The sequence below is a fragment of the Branchiostoma lanceolatum genome, chromosome 2 (assembly GCF_035083965.1).
Source record: "Branchiostoma lanceolatum isolate klBraLanc5 chromosome 2, klBraLanc5.hap2, whole genome shotgun sequence".
Classification (NCBI taxonomy): Eukaryota; Metazoa; Chordata; class Leptocardii; order Amphioxiformes; family Branchiostomatidae; genus Branchiostoma; species Branchiostoma lanceolatum.
Genome location: NC_089723.1, coordinates 32,649,333 through 32,670,235, shown reverse-complemented (window position 1 = coordinate 32,670,235; position 20,903 = coordinate 32,649,333). Strand labels below are relative to the sequence as shown.

At 43.7% G+C, this 20,903-nt stretch overlaps 1 protein-coding gene across 3 annotated transcripts; it reads right to left on the bottom strand.

Annotated features, from left to right (window-relative positions):
- Positions 1-1,697: 1,697 nt before the first annotated feature.
- On the bottom strand, positions 1,698-20,509 carry LOC136426639 (uncharacterized). Of its 3 annotated transcripts, none has more exons than XM_066415352.1 (19): positions 20,342-20,509; positions 12,176-12,269; positions 11,114-11,491; positions 10,882-11,001; positions 10,238-10,630; positions 10,035-10,148; positions 9,371-9,760; positions 8,865-8,978; positions 8,275-8,388; positions 7,691-7,813; positions 7,139-7,405; positions 6,681-6,862; positions 6,311-6,483; positions 5,907-6,009; positions 5,516-5,655; positions 4,881-4,989; positions 4,279-4,477; positions 3,730-3,867; positions 1,698-3,374 (listed from the first exon to the last, which is right to left on the bottom strand). In XM_066415352.1, the coding sequence occupies exons 2-19, from the start codon at positions 12,249-12,251 to the stop codon at positions 3,304-3,306; spliced, it is 3,204 nt and encodes a 1,067-aa protein (XP_066271449.1). In that variant the 5' UTR covers positions 12,252-12,269; positions 20,342-20,509; the 3' UTR covers positions 1,698-3,303. The 3 variants fall into 3 exon arrangements, with proteins under 3 accessions (XP_066271449.1, XP_066271448.1, XP_066271450.1); XM_066415351.1 differs by lacking the exon at positions 20,342-20,509 and adding an exon at positions 17,279-17,491; XM_066415353.1 differs by lacking the exons at positions 1,698-3,374; positions 3,730-3,867; positions 4,881-4,989; positions 20,342-20,509 and adding an exon at positions 17,279-17,493 and having other exon boundaries at positions 4,337-4,477.
- Between the last annotated feature and the right edge of the window lie 394 nt (positions 20,510-20,903).

Here is a 20,903-nt window from a genome sequence, read left to right as displayed (position 1 = left end):
CTTACTTACTTACTTAGGCCCTTTGCCCCTATCAGAGCATAGGCCACCGATGGTAGTCTTTCCCACTGCACTCGTCTCTGGGCCTTCCTTCTGAGGTCATGCCAGCTGCTGTTTATGCTCCTCATCTCCTCCTCTGTGTCCCTCCTCCAGCTGTTCTTTGGCCGCCCTCTCTTCCGCTTACCCTGGGGATTCCAGGTCAGGGCCTGGTGTGTGAAGTCGAGATCACTGACTACTCAGAAAATCATTCCAGAAAATGCCACGAACTTGTCTATATACAGTTTAACAGAGATCTCCACCAGGTCAGGGTCCTTTACTATAGTTTTTCAAGACCTGTTTCTGTCCTAATACAAAGGATCGGTAGATGGCATAACTGAATAATACACCTGAGGGAAAACCAGTTTCTCAACTTTTTGCCCAAAGGTCATTTGCCGCCATGTCCCTTCAAGGTCATCAGTGTTTTTAGACGATAAGTCTTTCGTATTTGCATCGTATGTTGTGTTTACCGGCTACCGTGGGCAGCTTATCTGATTTTTTAAGAATAGCCACAACCAAATGGACCAAACTGCGTAAGTCCGAATCAAATGGACCAATATTAAAGGCAACCTAAGCAATATTAGGGCGCTGAAAGTCATATATTCAAAATCAATTTTTTTTCTGATTTCTATCCATAGTAAGTTTAGATACAGTAACACTATCCCATCACATATCGACCATCATGGAGCAAAAATGTGGTGTCGTTGTGTGGTGGGAACTCATTGAAAATCTGAGCACTTGGAGGCCAGCCATCATTTCAAATCTTCCGAACATGCACGATTCTGACCAATAAGTTCCAAACGCTTCTGAAGAAAGAATCACGTGGTCATGACTCATTGTGCTTGGGCATTGTGACGTCACGCGGCCGGAAGTTACCGAAAATTGTCGACAGAAAACGGTTGCGGCTGGATTCTGGGCTGATTTTTTGGGGGACCCAATAAATAAAATACTCCTTTTGTGGCTTGCTTCTGTGCTATTTCTAAACGCCCAAAGTATGAAATAATGATGCAGATGTGCTAATATAGGAAAGTAAATGTAAATTTCAACCTCACCAAATGGAATTGTTTTCCCCAGAATATTTCAAGTTTTACCCCCTGAAATCGCTTAGGGCACCTTTAATAACACTTTTCAAACGTGTGTGTCTGTGTGTCTGTGTTAGTGCGTGTCTATCTCTGTGTGCGTGTTTGTCTGTGTGTGTCTGTCTGTCTGTGTGTGTGTCTGTCTGTGTGCTTCTATACATCCTCAGTGCCGCTTTTTTTATCCTCACTGCTTAGGTAAGGGGTAACGACCTGCCATCTCTGATTCATCGGCCTTGTTTGATACAGAATTCTGACACTCTATCAAAGCTTAATGTTGCAAGTTTCACAAGAAATTATATTACTGTGTGGCATATTTTCAATCTGGATAAGTTCTATCGGGTTCGCAGCTTTTAGATTCATGACAAAGGAGATATAGGGTATATGTACGAGAGGCTTTTACCCCCCTCCTTGTTTTTCTTATTATACCATAAGTGTGTGGACGTTTTGTTCGATGTGGAATACATGTACAAAACAAGACAAAAGTTACATTTTCATACATGGCTGAAAAATTCAGCTTTTGACCTTTTGACCTGGGGCTCTTCAATAGTCTTCCTGTCAAAGATACAAAGATGACAGACACAAGAGTGTGGTACCAAAACTGCAGATATATTCAAAAGCTTCCAAAGCGAATGCACAGAAACGACATGCGTAACTAAGCGATCGGTTCTTGTAGTGACTAAATATATAACTTCTAATGTCTAGTAAATCACCGTAGCTCTACTCTATCTTTATGTATTTGTATATCATGTATACATGTAAATATCTCGCAATAACTAACAAAACATATCCCGCAGCACCTCTATATCTGTAGGTTAGACTCTAGATTCTGTTTGCTTTAAAATACATCACCATGCACATTGTTGGTTACAAGTAACATAACTGATTCTCACTCTACAGTAAAGTCGTGTTTACACATCACTAAAGCGTAGTCATACTCTTAACGTCATTACGTCTTGTCAACTAACAACGCTCCTTATAAGCACAATATAAGCTATATCTAATCAAAAGGCCACTGCAGGATAAACGTTATATTTGCACATTAAGTAAGAATAAGATGATACACCAGAAACTTACATCAAAAGCCTTAGTTCAGAACATCATTCCGTTTATCTTTAAATTAGAATAGGACAACGTTGGTATCAATATTGACTATCTATGCCTGCTAGCAATCTGCATATATCACGTATATATTAAGAAATCTTAACATCCCATTATTCCACAATGTTTAACAACCAGCCTCACTGATCCTTGGTCATTTACAATCCTATCTTCTCAATCTGACTGTTGTAAATCGCAAATATGACGGCTACCATGTCAAACTCAAATGCCTGATAACCCTTTCAAAACATTTTCCACAGAACTCACTAACAAGTTAAACATGTTGGCCGCCATGTCTGTCACACTGTGGGGGCAGTAATGGTACCATATATAAAGCTCCTTACACCGCCATTTTTCTTCAGCTGACAACAGTTTTCTACCATCTAATCGACGTCCGTCTGTACTTTTCTGTACTTTGTTTGTTTTAACATGGTTGTCTTCCAGTAGTTTAAAATCACTGAAATATTCAGGTACAAATGGTCTGTTATATACTTGGTCCTTTGCCAAATGTATTACATTACTTTGCTATGCTATGTACTGTGGAATTTTCGTCAGTTTAGTCTGAAAATCCGTTATGTTGTATTGATTGATTTCCTCATCAAACTTCCCCTAGCTTTCTATTTGTTGTCAGCTTTCCTATCTAAGTTATGATATGATTATCTATGCATATGGGCGCTGAAGATGAAGGTAGCTAAAGGATGAAGAACAGGTTACGAATAAAAGAACGATAAGCTAAGACACATGGGTTATGATGCAGATGGGCAGAAAGAACGAGTGAGAGAGAAAGAGAGAGAGTGTGTGTCTGTGTGTGTCTGTGTGTGTTTGCTTGTGTGTGTGAGCCTGTGTATGTGTGTGTGTGTGAGATATATATAGATAGAGAGATAGAAAGAGAGAGAGTGTGTGTGTGTGTGTGTGTGTGAGTGAATGAGTGAGTAAGTGAGTGAGTGAGTGAGTGAGTGAGTGAGTGAGTGAGTGAGTGAGTGAGTGAGTGAGTGAGTGAGTGAGTGAGTGAGTGAGTGAGTGAGTGAAAGATTTGATCTGGTACTTAAGAACATCGCTCATGTTGAGATTTCGAGCCTCACACAAGAAACGACTACTCGGGTTTTGGGGTCACGTTGCCAGCCTTGTCCTTTCCCCAGATCTCCAACGAATAGTTGTCAAAACCTGAAATGAAAAACCACATCAAATTAGTGAAACGAAACCGAGCTGTGGAGGAAGGACCAAATGCTTGTTCTATTTTAGAACTTTTGATATTGGAGAGTTGTTGTTTGATCAGTGAATGAACTTTATTGCTCAACAATCATGCATGGTACAATGTATGGCATTAGATCAACAATACTACAAGGCTAATCTATCCGTGGATGTGATCCATTAACTTTCAAAATCTGTTGCTAAATGACGCCATGCTGTCTACGTCAACTATAGGCTTTTTAAAGCTACACAGCACATCGTCGCTAGCTTTTCTGTTTGCCTACTGAATAAAAAGGGATTCTTTCATTGCATGAATGTCTAGACTTACCGACACGATCCTCAGCCTGCTCCTTGACGTCACGACCACGTCTCTTCCTCACCAGGAAGACAGCAGCAACCAGCAGCAGGACGCCAGCTATCCCCGCTACTGTCCCAACAGCGATGCCGACAGTGGGGAGGGTGGAGGCTGTGGAAGGACACAGAGACGAAATGTTCATATTGTCGACCCTCCTGACTGTACAGTAGTGTGTGGCATCTGAACATGCAGAATTATGTATCTACCAGTACAATCATAAACACAAACTTGCTTATCAATGCAAATCATACCGCACACCAGCTATCCTCAAATTATCATCCATACAGTTTTAAGTATCATAAACGTAAGGGCAATACCATCTAGCAATACCATCTTCACCATAATGGAAAAGATGATACTATGGAAGTGTTCTTTCAATTTACTCATGAGATGGCGTATTACTGACGCCAAAAATAAATCATGAAAAAGAACTGTGGTTAATAAATAGTGGCACAGAACACCCGATTTGTTGACGTCGAATAGAGTAACTATTTTTGCACCTTCTTGATATACAGATTTTACCTTGTTCTTGTTTATTCTTAACTGCGAAGGGTCCCTGGGTGATGGTCGCTCTTTGGTCGTTTTCGCTGGCACGACGCACTCGGGCCTCGCTCATGTCAGACACAGCGCGCCTGCGTCGCCTTGTGGATGAACATCCCTCGTTGCACCGCGAGTCCGGGTCGTCCTTGAAGCAGACTACCATCGTGCAGTGGATGTAAACCTGGCGTAGGGATAAGGACAACATCTGTATGAATATGGCATGACATTTAAGTTACCCAAACACCATGTAGTAGTCAAGAATAGCACCTGAGAATATTTAGGTACAGAACACCCTTCCAGAGAGCACCGAAGTAGAGATATAATATAGACGCTGAAGCGCGTACAGAGATGAGAAGCCATCCTCTCTGACGGCCAAGCGATGGACTTAATATGCTTATTCGTAAACATTTCAGATACAAGCTGTTTTGCTGACTTAAACCTTGCGACAATCGAGAGACCGTCACAGAATCCATTGTGCAGGGCAACAAACTTTACATCTACAAGATGACACTTTTTATCTGACCCAAGATCTCAGTTAACACAGCCCAACACCAGAGCAAAGTTTTCGTGTCTCTCTGTTTTACCAGGCTGGGATCGTCAATGTTGGGGAAGGTGAATGATTGGATGGAGTAGTATAAGGCCATGTCGTTAGACAGTGCAGCGTTTAGCTGAAGCGTTGGGTCGACGTCGCACCTACAGGAGAGAAGTAGTCATGAGTGCCACAGATGATCATCTGATACTGGCGATTACTACAAAGGAAGGCTCTCTAACCGAGTGGTTTGAATTGACAACTTGTGTTAGTAGTTCAGATATTGTAGTTTAAATCCGTTACCCCCTCCCCACAGGTGTAACAGTCCACGCATGCGTACTGAGCCTGCTTTGTCTAGATTAGGAGACCATGCCAAATAGACGTTTGTGATTGTACTTCTGTGTCTGTGCGGAATCATTCGTCATCCTTGCGTCCCGAGTGAGTGGGGACCGATACCGGTTAACAACTTGTGGGTTAAAGTCAGATCTCATCCCCAAGATAAAAGCGTCAGAAGAAGATAATAGTACTCTCCTTCTGATGAGGAACCTTCCAGCCCAGTGGCTGAAGCTCTGGACGTCTTCACACGATTGTCAGGAGCCAAAGGGTTCGGAGGCAAAGGAACTAAACACTTGGCTGTCATCAACTTCCAAACACATCGGTACCTTTGATGTAATAAATCGTGTGACGTACCCGTCTTGAATGATGCTGACGCTAGGAGAGGCTTCAGGGTCTGTACTTGGCGTGGCGCGGCAGTGGAGGGCGAACAGCTCCAGGTTGTTCAGAGGTGAGTCCACGCTCAGTCCGAAGTGCAGGTGGTCAGATGAGGACACCTAACCATGGAGACATTCAGAGTTAAAATATTTTTAGAATGGATGTACTGTGTTGGGACAGGGACAACGCGAAACATTTGCTTTTGATGTAACAACATACATGCTCGATTGAAACAAGATTGATCACTTTCCAGCTGATGAGGCTCCAAGCCTGCACACAACGACATTCAGAAGCTTGGTTTGCACATGATGAAGACAATACAAAGGCAGGTATTTGGGTAGCCTCCGGAACAACGAAGGAAGTAGCTCACCTGTAAGGGGTAGTCGGGTGAGTTGTATGTCGCCGTAAAGTCTGCAGATGTAAACATGTGCATCTCGAAGGTGAAACTGTTTTCCGCGTCCACGACTTGCACACTGCAAAGATGAACAACAATGTCGGCAATTATACAGATATCTGATGATAACACTGATAGCTGAAGATAAATAAATACACGTTCAGAGTGAATGTAAACTAAAACAGTAAACTAGAAGCTGGGTTCCAATAAATGATTTTGTACTCGTCCAGCGCGATCAATAACTTAGATAATCTGTTTATAGAGTGATGTCGGATTGCGAACATCCACTTCTTTGAATATAGGTCTCGATGATTGCAACAGATCAATCCTAGTTCACACGCAGTTGTGCAAGTAGTGATGACATGTGTGACAGCTCTTACCGAGGAGACGGAATGTTGTAGAGGATCTCCCTTCCCTGTGAGACCACGTATTGACGGAGAAACTCACACTGGAACGTCTTCCTGAAGGGCGTTCCTCTCACAGCTCCGTTGTCAGACGTTACCTGACTAGCGATGGCCTCGTTAGAGAAAATGAACTTTTCATCTTCTGAGGACTGTGAAAACAAAGAGAAATGCAAGAAACTTACTTAACAAACAGAACGCACCTATCATCAAATATCATTATTTCACATCTCTAGGTATTTACAGTTACATGGAACACATTGGCACTTAAATGGCATTCTCGCTCTTCTCATCTATTTTTGTTTTGCCTATGAACATTCTCTATCAAGTTTTCTGGACGTCTACTTACGTCCTGAATCGTCCCGCAGTCTTGCAGACCGACCCGAAGAGTCACCTCCGTGTCGGTAAGTGTCGCAGGGCAGCTGTCGTCCAACGCGTGCATGTTGCTCACATCTACCCCCCGCAGCGCTGCTCTGGGGAAGGCCACGGTCATGTAGTCCTGGTGGCACTCCACGTTCACGATAACCTCAGCTGAAAAAAGATCCATGCATCTGACTGAGAATAAACTGTTTATAACATTCACACGTACTAAGTCAATCAGTTCCTTGCTGAGGGTCCTGCCGATGAATTTGTTTCCTTCATAATGACCAGGTCTCAAATCCATGTCAGAAACTCAGTGATCATGAGCGTCTAATCTACTGCATTTCATTTTTTTATCAGGACGAAGGAAACTTCTGCCTTTCTTTAAACTATTGCGTTAAAAGACCACCTAAGCTTCTCTCCATCCACGTCATTGCACCGGCCTACCTGTTGTCTCTGTCCCACTTATCTCTCCGATTTCCTCGTCGTCATCTCCAAACGCAGTCAGAGTGAAGGTGTACTCTGTATCTGCCCACAGTCCGTGCACGGTGGCCGTGGCGTCGGCCGGTGCTGGCGGGGGAGACAGGTCCTGGTACGAAGCCCCGTCATGACGATAGCGGAGTCGGTATCGCGTCACACTCAGGTCAGCAGGCACCGTCCAGGACAGGGCGATGTAGTCCATCCCGATATCGGTGAAGGTCAAGTCAGACAAAGCTGTAAGGGTAATTACAAAGTAAATGCATTATTCTCCACTCATACAATATGCGTATGCTAACAACATATTTTCTCTACTTCTATGTCAAAGCGCGGAGAATATAACAATTTCAAACTTCATTTTGGTTTATCACTCACAGTCTATTTGTTGGATCTCTGTGGGCCTAAGATGTTTTGCTACCTGTTTCATCTATGTATATATTAAGCAAATCCAAATAGAAGCACTTTTATCTGACATGAAATAAAGGACAAAGACGAACATTAATTATAAAAGACAAACATTACCAGTGCAGGTGACTCCGTCCCCGCTGTAACCGTCGTCACAGGCACACGTGAACCCACCGTCCGTGTTCGTACAGGCTGCATGATCGTGGCAGTTGTCCGTGCCATCTGCACATTCGTCGTCATCTGTGGATACAGACAATTAACAACACAGGTTACCAGTGCTGCGATGGAAATATCTAAATAACTAATGAGACTCTGTGTTGTGATACATAACTTCAATATCGGTGAAGATCAAGTCAGACAAAGCTGTTAAGGTAATTACACAGTAGATGCCTTTTTAACCACTCAATATGCGCATGCTAGCAACAAGGTTCTCTACTTCTATTTGGAAGAGGCGCTGAGAATGTGACAATATCAAACTTCATTTTGGTTCATCAGTCACAGTCTATTTGTGATCGGAGGCTCCCAACGATATTTGGCCTTTGAAACTGGAAACTCGTGAAGGTATTCTGCTCCTGTTGTAGGTGCTGTACTTGCATTGTCAAAGGAATTTTGTACTTTTGTTGAAAACGTGCTTTAACCTAGCGACCATCGCAGAAAATTTTAGGTGAAAACGATAAGACAGCTATAATGGGAACACTTGCCCGTTTCACAATGATCTCCTTCATAGCCAGGAGCACAAGTACAGCTGTAGCCGTTGACTCCGTCCTCGCAAGTTCCGCCATTTTGACACGGATCAGAGGCACATTCGTCTGTGTCTGCAAGGACATACAAGAAGATCTGTTGAAAACGCTTCCTATGAAATTTTGATTCCAACATCTACGAATTCTTCACTTGTCAAACAGAAGTGTCCGAAAACTTGTTGCCTTTCCTTAACAACGCCGTCGAAGATTAACAGTAAAGAAAGTCTAGTTCACGGCACGGTGCCGGCACGGTGGTGGCATTTTGTCACTTGCGTTTTTAAACTGTAAAATAAAAATCGCCATATCAAACGGCACTTTGGCGGCGGTAGGGCGGCGCTAGGACGGCACTGAGACGTCGCCAGGACGGCACGCTGGCGCTTGTGCACGGCACGCTTGCGGAAGCCATTCGCATGCTGTCGCCACGGTGCCGTAGCCCACTGAGATAGGGGCTTAGGGCTTTAACAGATACACATTTTTTCAAAATACATGTTAACATGTATTCAAAGAGCATTCATTCGTAACTGCCACAACTGAAAGTACTAGTAACTTACCAGTTTCACAGGTAGGTCCTTCCCATCCATCCGCACACTCACAGGCGAAGGAATCTCCACTATTGGTGCACACTCCGCCGTTCTGGCAAGGGTCGGGATCGCAGTGGTCTACGACTACACGGTTCAAAAACAGTATGGGGAAAATTTGAGTTGTGGTGTGTCGGCGATATCTATCTGAGCTGACATATTTTGATTCTGTATTTTTCTATAACATAATGCAGTTTTGAAGGTTGTGCTTTCGGTAGGGCGTTGGTGATTCTGTATGATGGTAGGCAACGATCGCTCAATGCGGGTAATGACAGTTGAAGCGAAATGAAGCCGATAGAGAGGGATAGGTAGCCTAGGCTTTTGCCCAAAGCGTGATTTATTACAGCTAATGTGGTGAATTATTTTGTCACGGGTAGGTTCTTGAACTTAAGTGACGAATATATGCATCGACTGTAGATTTCCGAGGATATAATCTACTTAATGTCAAGACGACTTTCCAAGAATTATAGGAGACATACCCGTTGTCAATTGGCAGAAGAACCACGCTTGTCCAGAGCACGATTTGTCAGCCCATTTGGCCGCCACATCTCCTTCGTAGTGTGCGCAGCCGTTGGCCCCGGGTAGGTTGGGTTCACCTGCCTTCCAGCGGTTGTAGTCAGCACTTGGGTCATGTGGAGATCCATCTTCCCACATCCACTCATCATCTGTGGCCAGATCGTTCAGACCGATCCAGTAGCCCCCCCATGGGTTCCTCAGTTCCACCAAGAAGTCGTCCACGTCGCTGTCTTTCGGCATGGCCAAAATCCCGCCGTTATCTTCGCACACCTGTTTGGCCTCGTTGTAGGTTTTGTATTCATCGTACGCCTTAAAGCACGAACCCCCATGCGGGTTGTACCCGGAGGGGCAACCTGTTAAAATTTCAATACTCCATGAGTTATAAATTGTGTAATTTCTATCTGGCTATGTTGTCTGCATATTCATCTCCGTCTATCACAACAGAACAAAATACGATGTACACATTTGTATCAAATAAAGTTACCTTTAACGGATACACATTACGGACGTCTATTTTTAGACAATGAAAGGCAGCGAAAGAGAGGACACAAGGTTATGAGCTAACTAAAAGAGCTTAAGGGAGGTAACACCTAATGAAAAGAACGACAAATGATAGAGGAAACTTACGTCCTTCACAGTTTCGCCCGGCCCAACCATCTGCGCACTCACAGCTGTAGGTGTAAGTGTCATGAGTGCACACTCCGCCATTTTGGCAAGGGTTGGGGTCGCAGATGTCTATGCCTACAAACACAGGATTTTGTTAGCCATATTAGGTTGAAATACTATAGACAGTAATTTATCAAATGTTAAGATATACATTCAAGACGTACCCAGACTCAGCTGACAGATGAACCTTGCACCACTGCAATCCATGTTGTTGGCCCAATCAGAATGTGCGCCATGATGGTAGAATGCGCAGTCGTAGCTGTCGGAATTTGATCTGGGGAAGCCGCCCCACCAGCGAGTATAGCCTGATGCAAAGTCGAATGGAGTCCCGTCTTCCCACATCCACGTGCCCTCCGTCACCAGGTCGTTCAAGCCGAAATGGTAATGGTGACTGCTGTCGATCAGATCCAACAGGACGTGATCTACAATTTTGTTCTTCGGCATGGCCAAAAGCCCACCGTCGTCTGCACACACCTGTCTGGACAAGACGTAGGATGCGGGCACGTCGTACGCCTTAAAGCACGCACCCTCGTGTCGAGTGTATCCAGAAGGGCACTCTGTTGAAATAAGGATACATTTTTAGTAAGAATGGGAATTAGAACAGTGTTCAAAATTGATAAGAGAAATTTGCAGTCGTGGCTTCCTTGGATACGTCTCGAGGCAGGTTTGAGTTGATCTGTCGGTATGTTTATAAGATCGTGTGCTGCTCTGTATAGACATTGTGGAGAGGCGAGCCCTCTTCCTCCTATTCGACAGGTGATTGAATAGCTGTATTTCTAGATGCAGGTTGAAATGAAAAGTAACTTACCATTGTCACAATTTTGTCCTCCCCATCCATCCGCACACTCACATGTGTAGTAATGTCCACTGCTAGTCTCGGTGCACACTCCGCCGTTCTGGCAAGGGTCAGGGTCGCAGGGAGTTGGGTCTACAAATATAACGTTAAAGAAACTTAACAAAAAAGACGTAAGTTAAACGAAACAGTAACCAATTCGATGTCAAGAGAAACTATAAAGAATGTTGCATATCACGTGTCATACCCTGTTTAAGTTGGCAGATGAACCGTAATGCAGAACCACAGCCAAAGTCATTCCATGACCCTGGATAGGCTTGTACACAGTTTTCGGACTCACGACCGCCAGGTTGTCCGGGAAGCCAAAGGTTGTAGTCAACAGTTTTGTCATGTGGAGTTCCATCTTCCCACCTCCAGTCACCCTCAGTATTCTGATCGCTCAGGCCGATCCAGTAATTGGAAAGTCCCATAGCATTCACCAAGAAGTTGGTCGCGGTACTGGTCTTCGGCATGGCCAGAAGCCCGCCGTCGTCTGCACAAACCTGTCTGGCCTCGTTGTAGGGTTTACTTTCGTCGTACGTCCTGAAGCAAAGTCTTCTGTATGCAGTGTATTCAGCAGGGCAATCTGTTGAAATTGGAATACTTCTTGAAAAATGTCATTTCTATCCTCAACAATTTGGAATTACTTTAACAGTTTTCAAGACGGTACATGATCCATATTAGACATAAATTGAAAGTGTGGAGACGTTGCCATGATATAATCAAATAAAACATTTCTATCGTTGCTATATAAACTACAATCTGAAATAAAATGGTCTTCATCTTCTACCTTATTTAAGTTACAAAATTGACAAATTCTTTACTCCAGAGGTGTTAGGACCTCTTCCTGATTCGATACGCAGTTTATGACAGCTGATTCGTCATTCGTTTGGGATTTTGAGGTATTTTCTTCATTGTAAGTGTATTTAAATAGTAAAGAGTCTATATGAGCGCAGTTTGTTCTCGGCGTGATTACTTTTGTTGTCATTATGAATTTGGCGTAGGAATGTCTGGAAGTAAATGTCCTTATTGGTTACAGGGTTAGGCAGCAGGGAGAAGGTTACATTTCGAAGATTTGGGAAAATCACTACATGTATTTTCTGAGGACAATTCCTTCGTGAATCTCTTATAATCCAGCCCTTTTGAGAAAACTACTCACGGCTGTAAGATGATTATCTGAAAATTAAGCTATAACGTTATGTGCTGACTGTTACAAACTGAAATAACTTTATGGATGAAATAGTATCAAATAACTGGAACAAAACCTTACCTTGGCCAGTCACGCCAGTGCCCATGGCCACGAGGACTAGCAGCCCCACGGGTACCGACACTCTCAGGTCCATCATGTATCCAGGTTACCTCACCTGGAATAAGAGTCATAAGGAGTGGAAATGATGAACTAAACACTTGTCACAATTCGCTATCCCCGTTTAACCAATAGAATTCTGCAGTATAAGCAACAGACAATGAGGACGATGGTTATTTTTTTGTGTATTCAACGAAAGCGCTAAATACCCACTGCACTTGTACGAAGAAAGGTTAAAACGAATCATGAACGCCTTGTACGATAATAAACATGTCAACATCACATGTAACAATGTTCTAGCTGACATCTGAAAAGGTCTACCTAAATTTGCTCGTTGAGATGAAGCCTCAGAAATGCCTCAAGTGCAGAATCATGACATCTCTCAATATCCACATTAGTGTCATAAATATTCGTGTTACAAGAATGTTCGTTCCCTGCTGTTGAGGGGAATTCAGCGGAGCGCACCGACATTGTGTTGTCTCGTCAATAGGTGACCTTGGTAACACGCAGTTACCTGAGCAAAGCTATAACTAATGCAGCTTTGCAGTTCAAAAGGTTAATACTATGCATCAGTGCAGAAGGATTTGCCTCGTTGCCTTTCAAAGCAACAGCCCTGGGCGCCCGGATACGAAAAGAGATAGACACGCGTACCCACGCGTAATCTCCAAGCATATCTGTCGGTGGCAAAGACCGTATCCAAAGGGCAACCGGTGGCGACTAAAACTCCTTTTCCCCTTTGGATACGCGGGCGTGTGCGAACTGAAATATCGTTCCTCTATAGAATTCTGCCGGCATGACATATCCCTAGGATGAATTATAGAGCAGAACATGCTCACGATTGCCTTTCAAACAATAAGTCGGAACCTTACATACCCCCACTCATGTCCCCAAACATTAGGTGTTAACTAGAGTTCCACGACCTCATACCTTCGCCAAATGATGTTAACCTTTATGACTGACGTATTGGGAGTGTATCTCATCAATTATAAATCATACCAGTTGATCGTCTTCACCCAAATAACAGAAGTTGTCCAAAGTATAAGCTTAACAAAGAAGGTTATGCTTACATCATCAATTATGCAAATGTGGTCCTTATAAGCATAATTTGATTCAACGATGTTCACATTCACATAACTTCCAAATGCCACAAGTATGAAATTGCCATAATTTACCAGTTCGGCATTATAGTAGTTTCTCATTAATTATACAAATTAGGCCTACATTGGCATATTTTCTATCTGTCAACGTTCCTCTCTTCCTCAGTTACAAATGTCACATATTCGAATAGTTATATCATGGAACACAGTGGGTTTTCAAGACTGCCTCATTAATTATGCAAATTAGAATCTGATTTTCATAATCATCCTCTAATGATGCAAAGCATCACATAAGCTATATACATACAAAAAATCATGACCATCCATCAAGCCCATCTTGAGTTATAGTATTTCCTCATTAATTATGCAAATGAGGTCTTCATTTGCATAGTTGATATCTAATAATATTTCTCTCTTCCGCAGTTACATGTGTCACATGTTTGACAGTCCTATCCTGGAATTTGGCGGATGTACAAACTTTCCTCATGAATTATGCAAATTAGATACTGATTTGCATAATAAGTATTTAATCATGTACATCATCACTCAAGCTATATACTGACCAAAAATCATGACCATTCATCACGCCCTTCCTGAGTTATTCCCTTTCAAAGTCAGATGCAAAACCTGCTCCTATAGCACTTACTCCTGTCCAAAGAGCTAACACTCAAAAATCAGTTCCATGGTATGTCCAGAACACGAGAAATCAAAACAGGAAGTTCCGCTGCAGTACCGTGACAAGCTGCTAGGGTATCCAAAATCTAATCATGTCAAGGTCTCATCAAGATCTACCCACCTACCAAATATCAAGACAATCCATCCAGCCCTTCTCCAGTTATGCTGCTTCTTTACATACACACACACAAACGCTACCCTCTGCATAACCTTCTCGGCGAAGGTAATAAACTTTCGCCCCCGAGCATGTTCTAGACAATACACGTATTCCCCTTGTGACACGGGTTGGAATACTGTAAAAAGGGAAATGTTCGCGGGGATTTAAACTCGCGGTGGGGAGAAAATGAAGTGTTCTTGGTGGTTTCTTTTTGGGTTTTGACTTCGCGATTGAAACAATCGGGTAGGCGGGAGGAGGACAGCAAAAATGTTCGCGGTGGTTTTGAGTTCGCGGTGAAGAGGTCAGCGCAAACAACGTGAACATAAAACCACCGCGAAATTTCCCCCTTTACAGTATGTCTTTCGCTAAGGGTACACATACTTACAGCGTGCATACTGTTCAATGGATGAAGGCATTGATATAAGCATTCCATGAAAATCCATCTACATTTGCATATAAAGGTTTTTAAAAGTCTACAAGCAAATAAACAAACGAACGCAAGTGAAAACATGACATCATCTGTGGGCGTGATAACGACTTTGTTGTCGTCTCACAACCCCGGAGGGGACAAGGACGTTTGACCTGCTTCGGGCACTTCATGTCTACAATCATCAATCACTGCATTGAGATACAAAAGTTTATATGATTTGGGGAGGGTATGCAGCATTTGCAACAGAAGACGTGAGAACCTCAAAAGGAATTGAAAATTCTGACGAGCCAAACTTCGATTACAATGACCTTTAGATTGACTTAAGGCACTAAGGGAAGCCGTTTCTATGTCTAACGTTTACCCGTTGAATGATCTAAAATTGCGCTATGTTGTAATTGTAAAAGCATGTTTGTGATCAAATGTTAAAGTGGTTGGTAACATGTTAGGACAGGCCTAGGGATAGCTTAACAAAGTAGATTCCAGATCTAAAAAGAAAATCCCATTACATAGAGGCCCTACGATCTTGACCGACAATATCTCAGATGACTACAAATATAAAGCGCAACAATGTTTGGAAACACTGGTATACAATCAACAGCCGTCTATTCATCGCCAACTCTACAAGCAACAGTCTAGGACAACTTTGGGCATCAACGTAACTTTGAATGTAACCATCTATATGACCATCACCAATAGCCTGTACAGGTGTAAACAGTATTGTATACAACGGTTAGCCAGAAATTTGTGTAAGTGTGGAATGAAAATACAAAAACCACGAAACAACGTAGGTTTGACAGAGGGCAGTCGGTGGTTTAATATCTTAGGGAAGTAGTCAGCAGATTCATCGAGGAGGGGACGTCTTTCTGACCATTACGGGACTAAAGAATGATCGAAGATGTCCGTATAGAAGGTAGTTGAAGTGCCGTGAGGCTGGTGTACAACAGATCGCGATACAGCCAAACATCGGGCATTGAGGCTGTCGGTCAAGTCAAGTTGAAGTGTCCATGTGAAAATTGCGCTGTGCTCACAGCCGAGCGTCGGTGGCGAGAACCGCTGGGTCGACGTGCCCTGTGTGTACGGGGTCGGCAGGGAAAATACTGCGATGTGGCTACTGGAGAGCGTCGGTCTTGAAAATTGTCGAAGCACATCTTTCCTTGGTGTCATCATAACGACAGACCGGGGCCGCAGATAGTCCAGCGCACGAGCGCCCGAACTTTTCTGACGATCCAGCATGCAAGCGGATAGCGGGGGCGGGCTGGATCGTGCCGGGGCCGGCGGGATAGTGGTGCCGCGGTTAAGTTCGGGCGCGCGTGTGGTGGGTGATCGCGCGGAATGACGGGGTCTGGTCTCCCAGGGTAGACCAGCGCCGGTCTAGAAAATCGCCCAGGACGTCGTCTTTAAGCCCCCTTCTCACTGGGCCCGCGGCACGCTGGCGGCGTCGCTGCGTCCTAAACTGGATTTGTGTTCTTTATGTCACCAGCCCATATGATGGTTGTCCGGCCGAATATCATTTAAAACGTAAAAGTATGACCAAAAAGACAAAAAACAAAGCACACAAAGCTTAAAAAGATTCGTTTTTTTGGCGATGAAAGTCGTTGAGTGCTTTGTCGATTCGATCGGCCGCAGCGACGCCGCCAGCATGCCGCGGGTCCAGTGAGGGGGGGGGGCTGGCGACATAAAGAAAACGGGACAAAATTGAAAGCCCGGCAAAAACGCCCCAAAACACGTCAAAACTCAGCCAGAGCCCAACCCCTGCTTGGAGAGTACGTCGGCAAGAAACATCCCGCAATGTGCCCCGCACAGCCAAACGTCAGCCGTGGAGATTCATGTCCGTCTTCTACGGGTCGGTGCGTGAGAAAACAGCGCAATGTGCGGACAGTCAAACGCCGGCCACGAAAATTGACTCGTTACGTCTTTTTCGCCGCAGTCATGTCGACAGAACAACAAACCACTTCACGTCACGTTTTCTACTCACACAAGTCAAGGAGCACAAGTCGACTTGGGAAAAAATGTCAAGATATGCCGTGCACAGTCAAGCGCCGGTTGTAAAGATAATAGTTAAAGTAGAGTTGTACGGATTTTATTGGTCGGCAGGATAAACCGGGACGCTCGAACCGCAAAGTCGAGCGTCGACGGTGAAATAGTAATCAAGGCGCGTCCTCGGCAGCCTGTATATAGACAGATTGCGATGTGCCCGCAGTCGAGCGTCAGAATGGGGAAAACCGTCAAGACGCGTCCGCTGTCTGTCTGTAGCACGACAGGTCGCGATATGCCCACGGTCGCGCCTCGCTCTTCAAGTAAAGTCTCTCACGAGTTGGCAGGAAAAAAACTCACAGCCGTCGGTCTTTGAAATAGCTTATTTTGCATGACTAATTTGAGACCGTACTGGTACAAAAAAACGAAGTTTGTTGTGCCATATCTGGCTTAACAGACTGGGTGACAACTTGCGCTTGTTAAGCAGCGTGTAGTAGACGTACATAAACCGGCTACGATAAAATCAACTTTCCACGTTCACGGGACGCAACAAAACAAACGGACAAAAAATTGATAGAAAAGAGAGCGGGGTAAAAGTAATACGAAAGAAGCAGAAGCTGGTGTAACAAGTTCAAATATAAAAAAAACGCATAATGAAGACAACCATGAAAAACTTGGGCAACTGAAGTAAGCAAAACACACAGTGTACAGATGGTACAGTGTACTTGACTCACGGTTGTGGGTTGTTGGGCTCTCTTGATCGGGATCGTGTACAGATGTGCGGGCGATGGGTGCGTTGGGTGCTCGGATAGGCGTCGGGTGCGCTCCCTCGAGATCGTCCGATCCCGCGCTGTGCGCACTGTCTGTCGACGGTTGGTGCAGATTTCGGAGTAGGGACGTCACCAAGCTGGTCTTCCCGCCGCCGTCTGCCGCAAACCGAGATCTGCCCGCCTTTTCTTGCCTTTTCACGCCCCCGACAAACGATACATCATACCAGCTAAAGATGACAGATCTGAATGACATCATGGTCCCCTCGAGCAGGTGCGTGGTCGGAGTTTGCTAGTCTCCACCAGACTCTCGGGATGGACGAAAGAAGTGGAAACTGACCAAATGTGGGGGAACTCTTTACAAGAGGAGTTAGCGGACCGTGGAAGGTCCAAGCGAACAATAGAACATCTCTAGCCAACCAACTTTCCAGGGAGGTCATTCGACATATCGTTGATTTCTACGATGTTTTCCTTCTCGGCTTCTGAAGGAGTCTGGTGTAGACTACGAATTTAGTATGTAGGAATGTAACGTGGTCGTAATTGAGCGTGGGAGTTGAGCGAGGTAGAGAGGTAGCGAGGTCGAAGGTAAGAAAGAAAAAAGGTCATTGCGTGGGTGCCTTGGTAGCGTCTCGGTAGCGTCTGTTACATTTTGTTTCACTGCGAAGGCGTGGTATAATTAACTTTATCACTCTTTAATTGTTCTGTTTATCCCATAACTTCCTCAAGAAATATCAATCGCATCAACCAAACATGTCTAATAAGTCGTAAGAGCTTGTACTTCTTACACGTCTGAAATATGGTATTCACATTCTGTGAGGCTGACGGCGTGTGTGTGTGTGTGTGTGTGTGCGTGCGTGTGTGTATGTGTGTGTGTATGTGTGTGTGTGTGTGTATGTGTGTGTGTGTGTGTGTGTATATATGTGTGTGTGTGTGTGTGTGTTTATATGTGTGTATGAATTCCAATCTCTACTAGTAGAATCTGCAATCCTTCTAGTAGAGATTGTAATTCCAGTCTCTACTAGTAGGATTCCGGATTCTACTAGGAGAGATTGGAATTCTACTACTAAATTGGGATCTGAATATTGGAATTCCAATCTCTACCAGGACAATCTCCAATTCTAATGAGAGAAATTCGGATTACATGAAAATCTTTTGGAAAATAGACTGAACCATTTCACACCTAAAAGTTCAGCATACGTAAGCCTACATTCACCATTACTATTCTAGGTGAATTACTTCATATTCTACTGAAAATGTGTGATTGATCTGTAAGTATATTAGTAAGATTGATAAGATATCATCCTAGAACGACCCACAGTTACATTAATACTTGTTAATGTCCGAAGGATCGATCAAGAAGGTTCCCGATAACAAGAATCGTGCAAATCAAACAACCGATAGAAAGTTGAACTCGAGGTGAATGATTCTTCATCCGGTGACTTCATTTTTTGCAGACAATCAATTTCTTCGGTCGATCTTATCATGCATGAAAATGTTTCAGGTTCAATGCAGGAGATAATCATTTTGTTTTCAAAACGTGTTCAACAACCTGGAATCAATATTACTCGTCACACGCAGAGTCGATGGGAAACCTAAGAAATGCGGATAATGGTAAACTTTGATAACTTCTCTTAGAAAATGATCACATTCCTTTATACTTATAATTAGTAGTGCTATCAACTTATAAAGATTTGGGAACGACGATTATCGGTTTACAGAGCAGAACGTTAACCGCATTGGCCGTGAAAAACAAGTGTGGTGGATCACATCACTCTTCATTTGGCACGTTAGTCCTGAACTAGTAACTAAATGATATTGATACACAATGCCATGCCATACGGCACATTGGCATGGGAATTCGGTTCGGAAATATGTCAACACGTAACGAGGCAAGCATCACCTTCAATACTAGTGATTGAAGTGTGAAAAAATACGCTTCTTTGCGGGCAGGAGGGTGATGAAGAACAAAAAGAACAACAAAAGATTATCCACTTCTCAAAACCATATATGAATCGTAGACGGCCAAATATAACCGAGGAACTTGAATCTAAAGCCCCCCCCCTCTCATTGGACTGGCGCCGTCGCTGCGTCCTAAACTGGATTTGTGTTACACTTGACTTTATAAAAGGAATATCATTCAAAACGTATGACCAAAAAGACAACAAAACACACAATACTTAAAAAGATTCGTTTTTGTCGATGAAATTCGTAGAGTGCTTTGTCGATTCGATCGGCCGCAGCGACGCCGCCAGCGTGCCGCGGGTCCAGTGAGAGGGGGGCTTTAGGGCCCACTTTTTCCCACGCCACAAGGAATATACATATCGGTGACGGCAACCAGACATGCCTGATATCAATCACAACGCCCCAGAGTCTGGCCCACAACGCGATGATCTCATCTTTCACCGCCAGTAAACTGTTGCTATCGGATCTAATCTTGTATGAAAAGGTCAATGGGTTAAGAAGCCTGTCGACAGTTGTGTTCAATCACCTGGAAACTTGCTGGTTACCAGAGAGCTTTGTTGGCAAAGTAGGCAAACTTTGAAATGGAACGATGAAAATTGGATCGATATAACGGGCCCAGACCATATCAAAGCCTTTCTTCGCAGGACAGGCATATATCATACATATAGATGGTAAACATAAGGACGTTTTGAAAGAAACGTGCTCCGATTAAGAATAAGCCGCCCACACACAAATTTGGGTCCAAGCAAGGTTAACCTCATTGGTCTACGTGAGAAGTACTCTTTCCAAAATGGCCGTGGGTAGATCTTCGGCCATGTGGGAACTATAGAATGTAACGTTACCTTCAGGAAATTTGTCAATTAAACATCTACAATCAATCGGTCATGTTGATTTAACCTGTTCAATTAACCACTGATAACTCAAGGGACAAAATTCCAAACTTTAGCTGCATTATATACACGTCTGTATGATCTAATTAGTCAGTTTCTGTCCTAACTGAGCTTGATTCTAAAAGACGTTTCAACCCATACATTTGTACAATCTATTCAATAAAACTATCAAACTCACGTATCATTATTGTTCTTAGCTCTCTTGAGGCAAGTAACCTTGTCCAAGTCGACCCGAGGCGTATTCCAACGGTAAGGTCACCATACTTCATCCATAATCCATACATTGATCGTCGCGTAGAGAACATTGTAGTTCATTAACGGACGATGGTGATAATCTATCCATACTTAACACTTAACATAGGCTGCAAACAACAGTGGCTTCAAGTAACATGGCGGCAAACGACCTTGAGCTTGAGTTAAAACCTTGGGAAACTGGTTTTACACCAGTTGTCGTACATATGCACTAGCGCCATCTTGTGGTCCTTTCTGTGTGCACTCCAAACAATTTTGAAGGAATACACCATGGAGAATACACGTACCAAAGTTACCATTGCGCCATGGATGTATTGATGAGTAACAAACTGTTACATTGTGCAACGGCATTCGAAAACATGCTTGAAACTGACTTCCTTTTCCTACTGTTCATATAGAACTGCTGTTCGAAACAACTGTATGATAGAGGTACCGTAGTAACATCTTTGGGCACACCTGTCTCACTGACTTAATGTTTGGTCTTATCA

Excerpts from the sequence above, each read along its gene's own strand:
- LOC136426639 (XM_066415352.1), bottom strand. The coding sequence starts at position 12,251 with ATGATGGACCTGAGAGTGTCGGTACCCGTGGGGCTGCTAGTCCTCGTG. Across the intron at positions 7,406-7,690 it reads GGACGGAGTCACCTGCACTG|CTTTGTCTGACTTGACCTTC; the intron begins GTAATGTTTGTC and ends TTACCCTTACAG. Across the intron at positions 3,375-3,729 it reads GCAGGCTGAGGATCGTGTCG|GTTTTGACAACTATTCGTTG; the intron begins GTAAGTCTAGAC and ends TTTTCATTTCAG.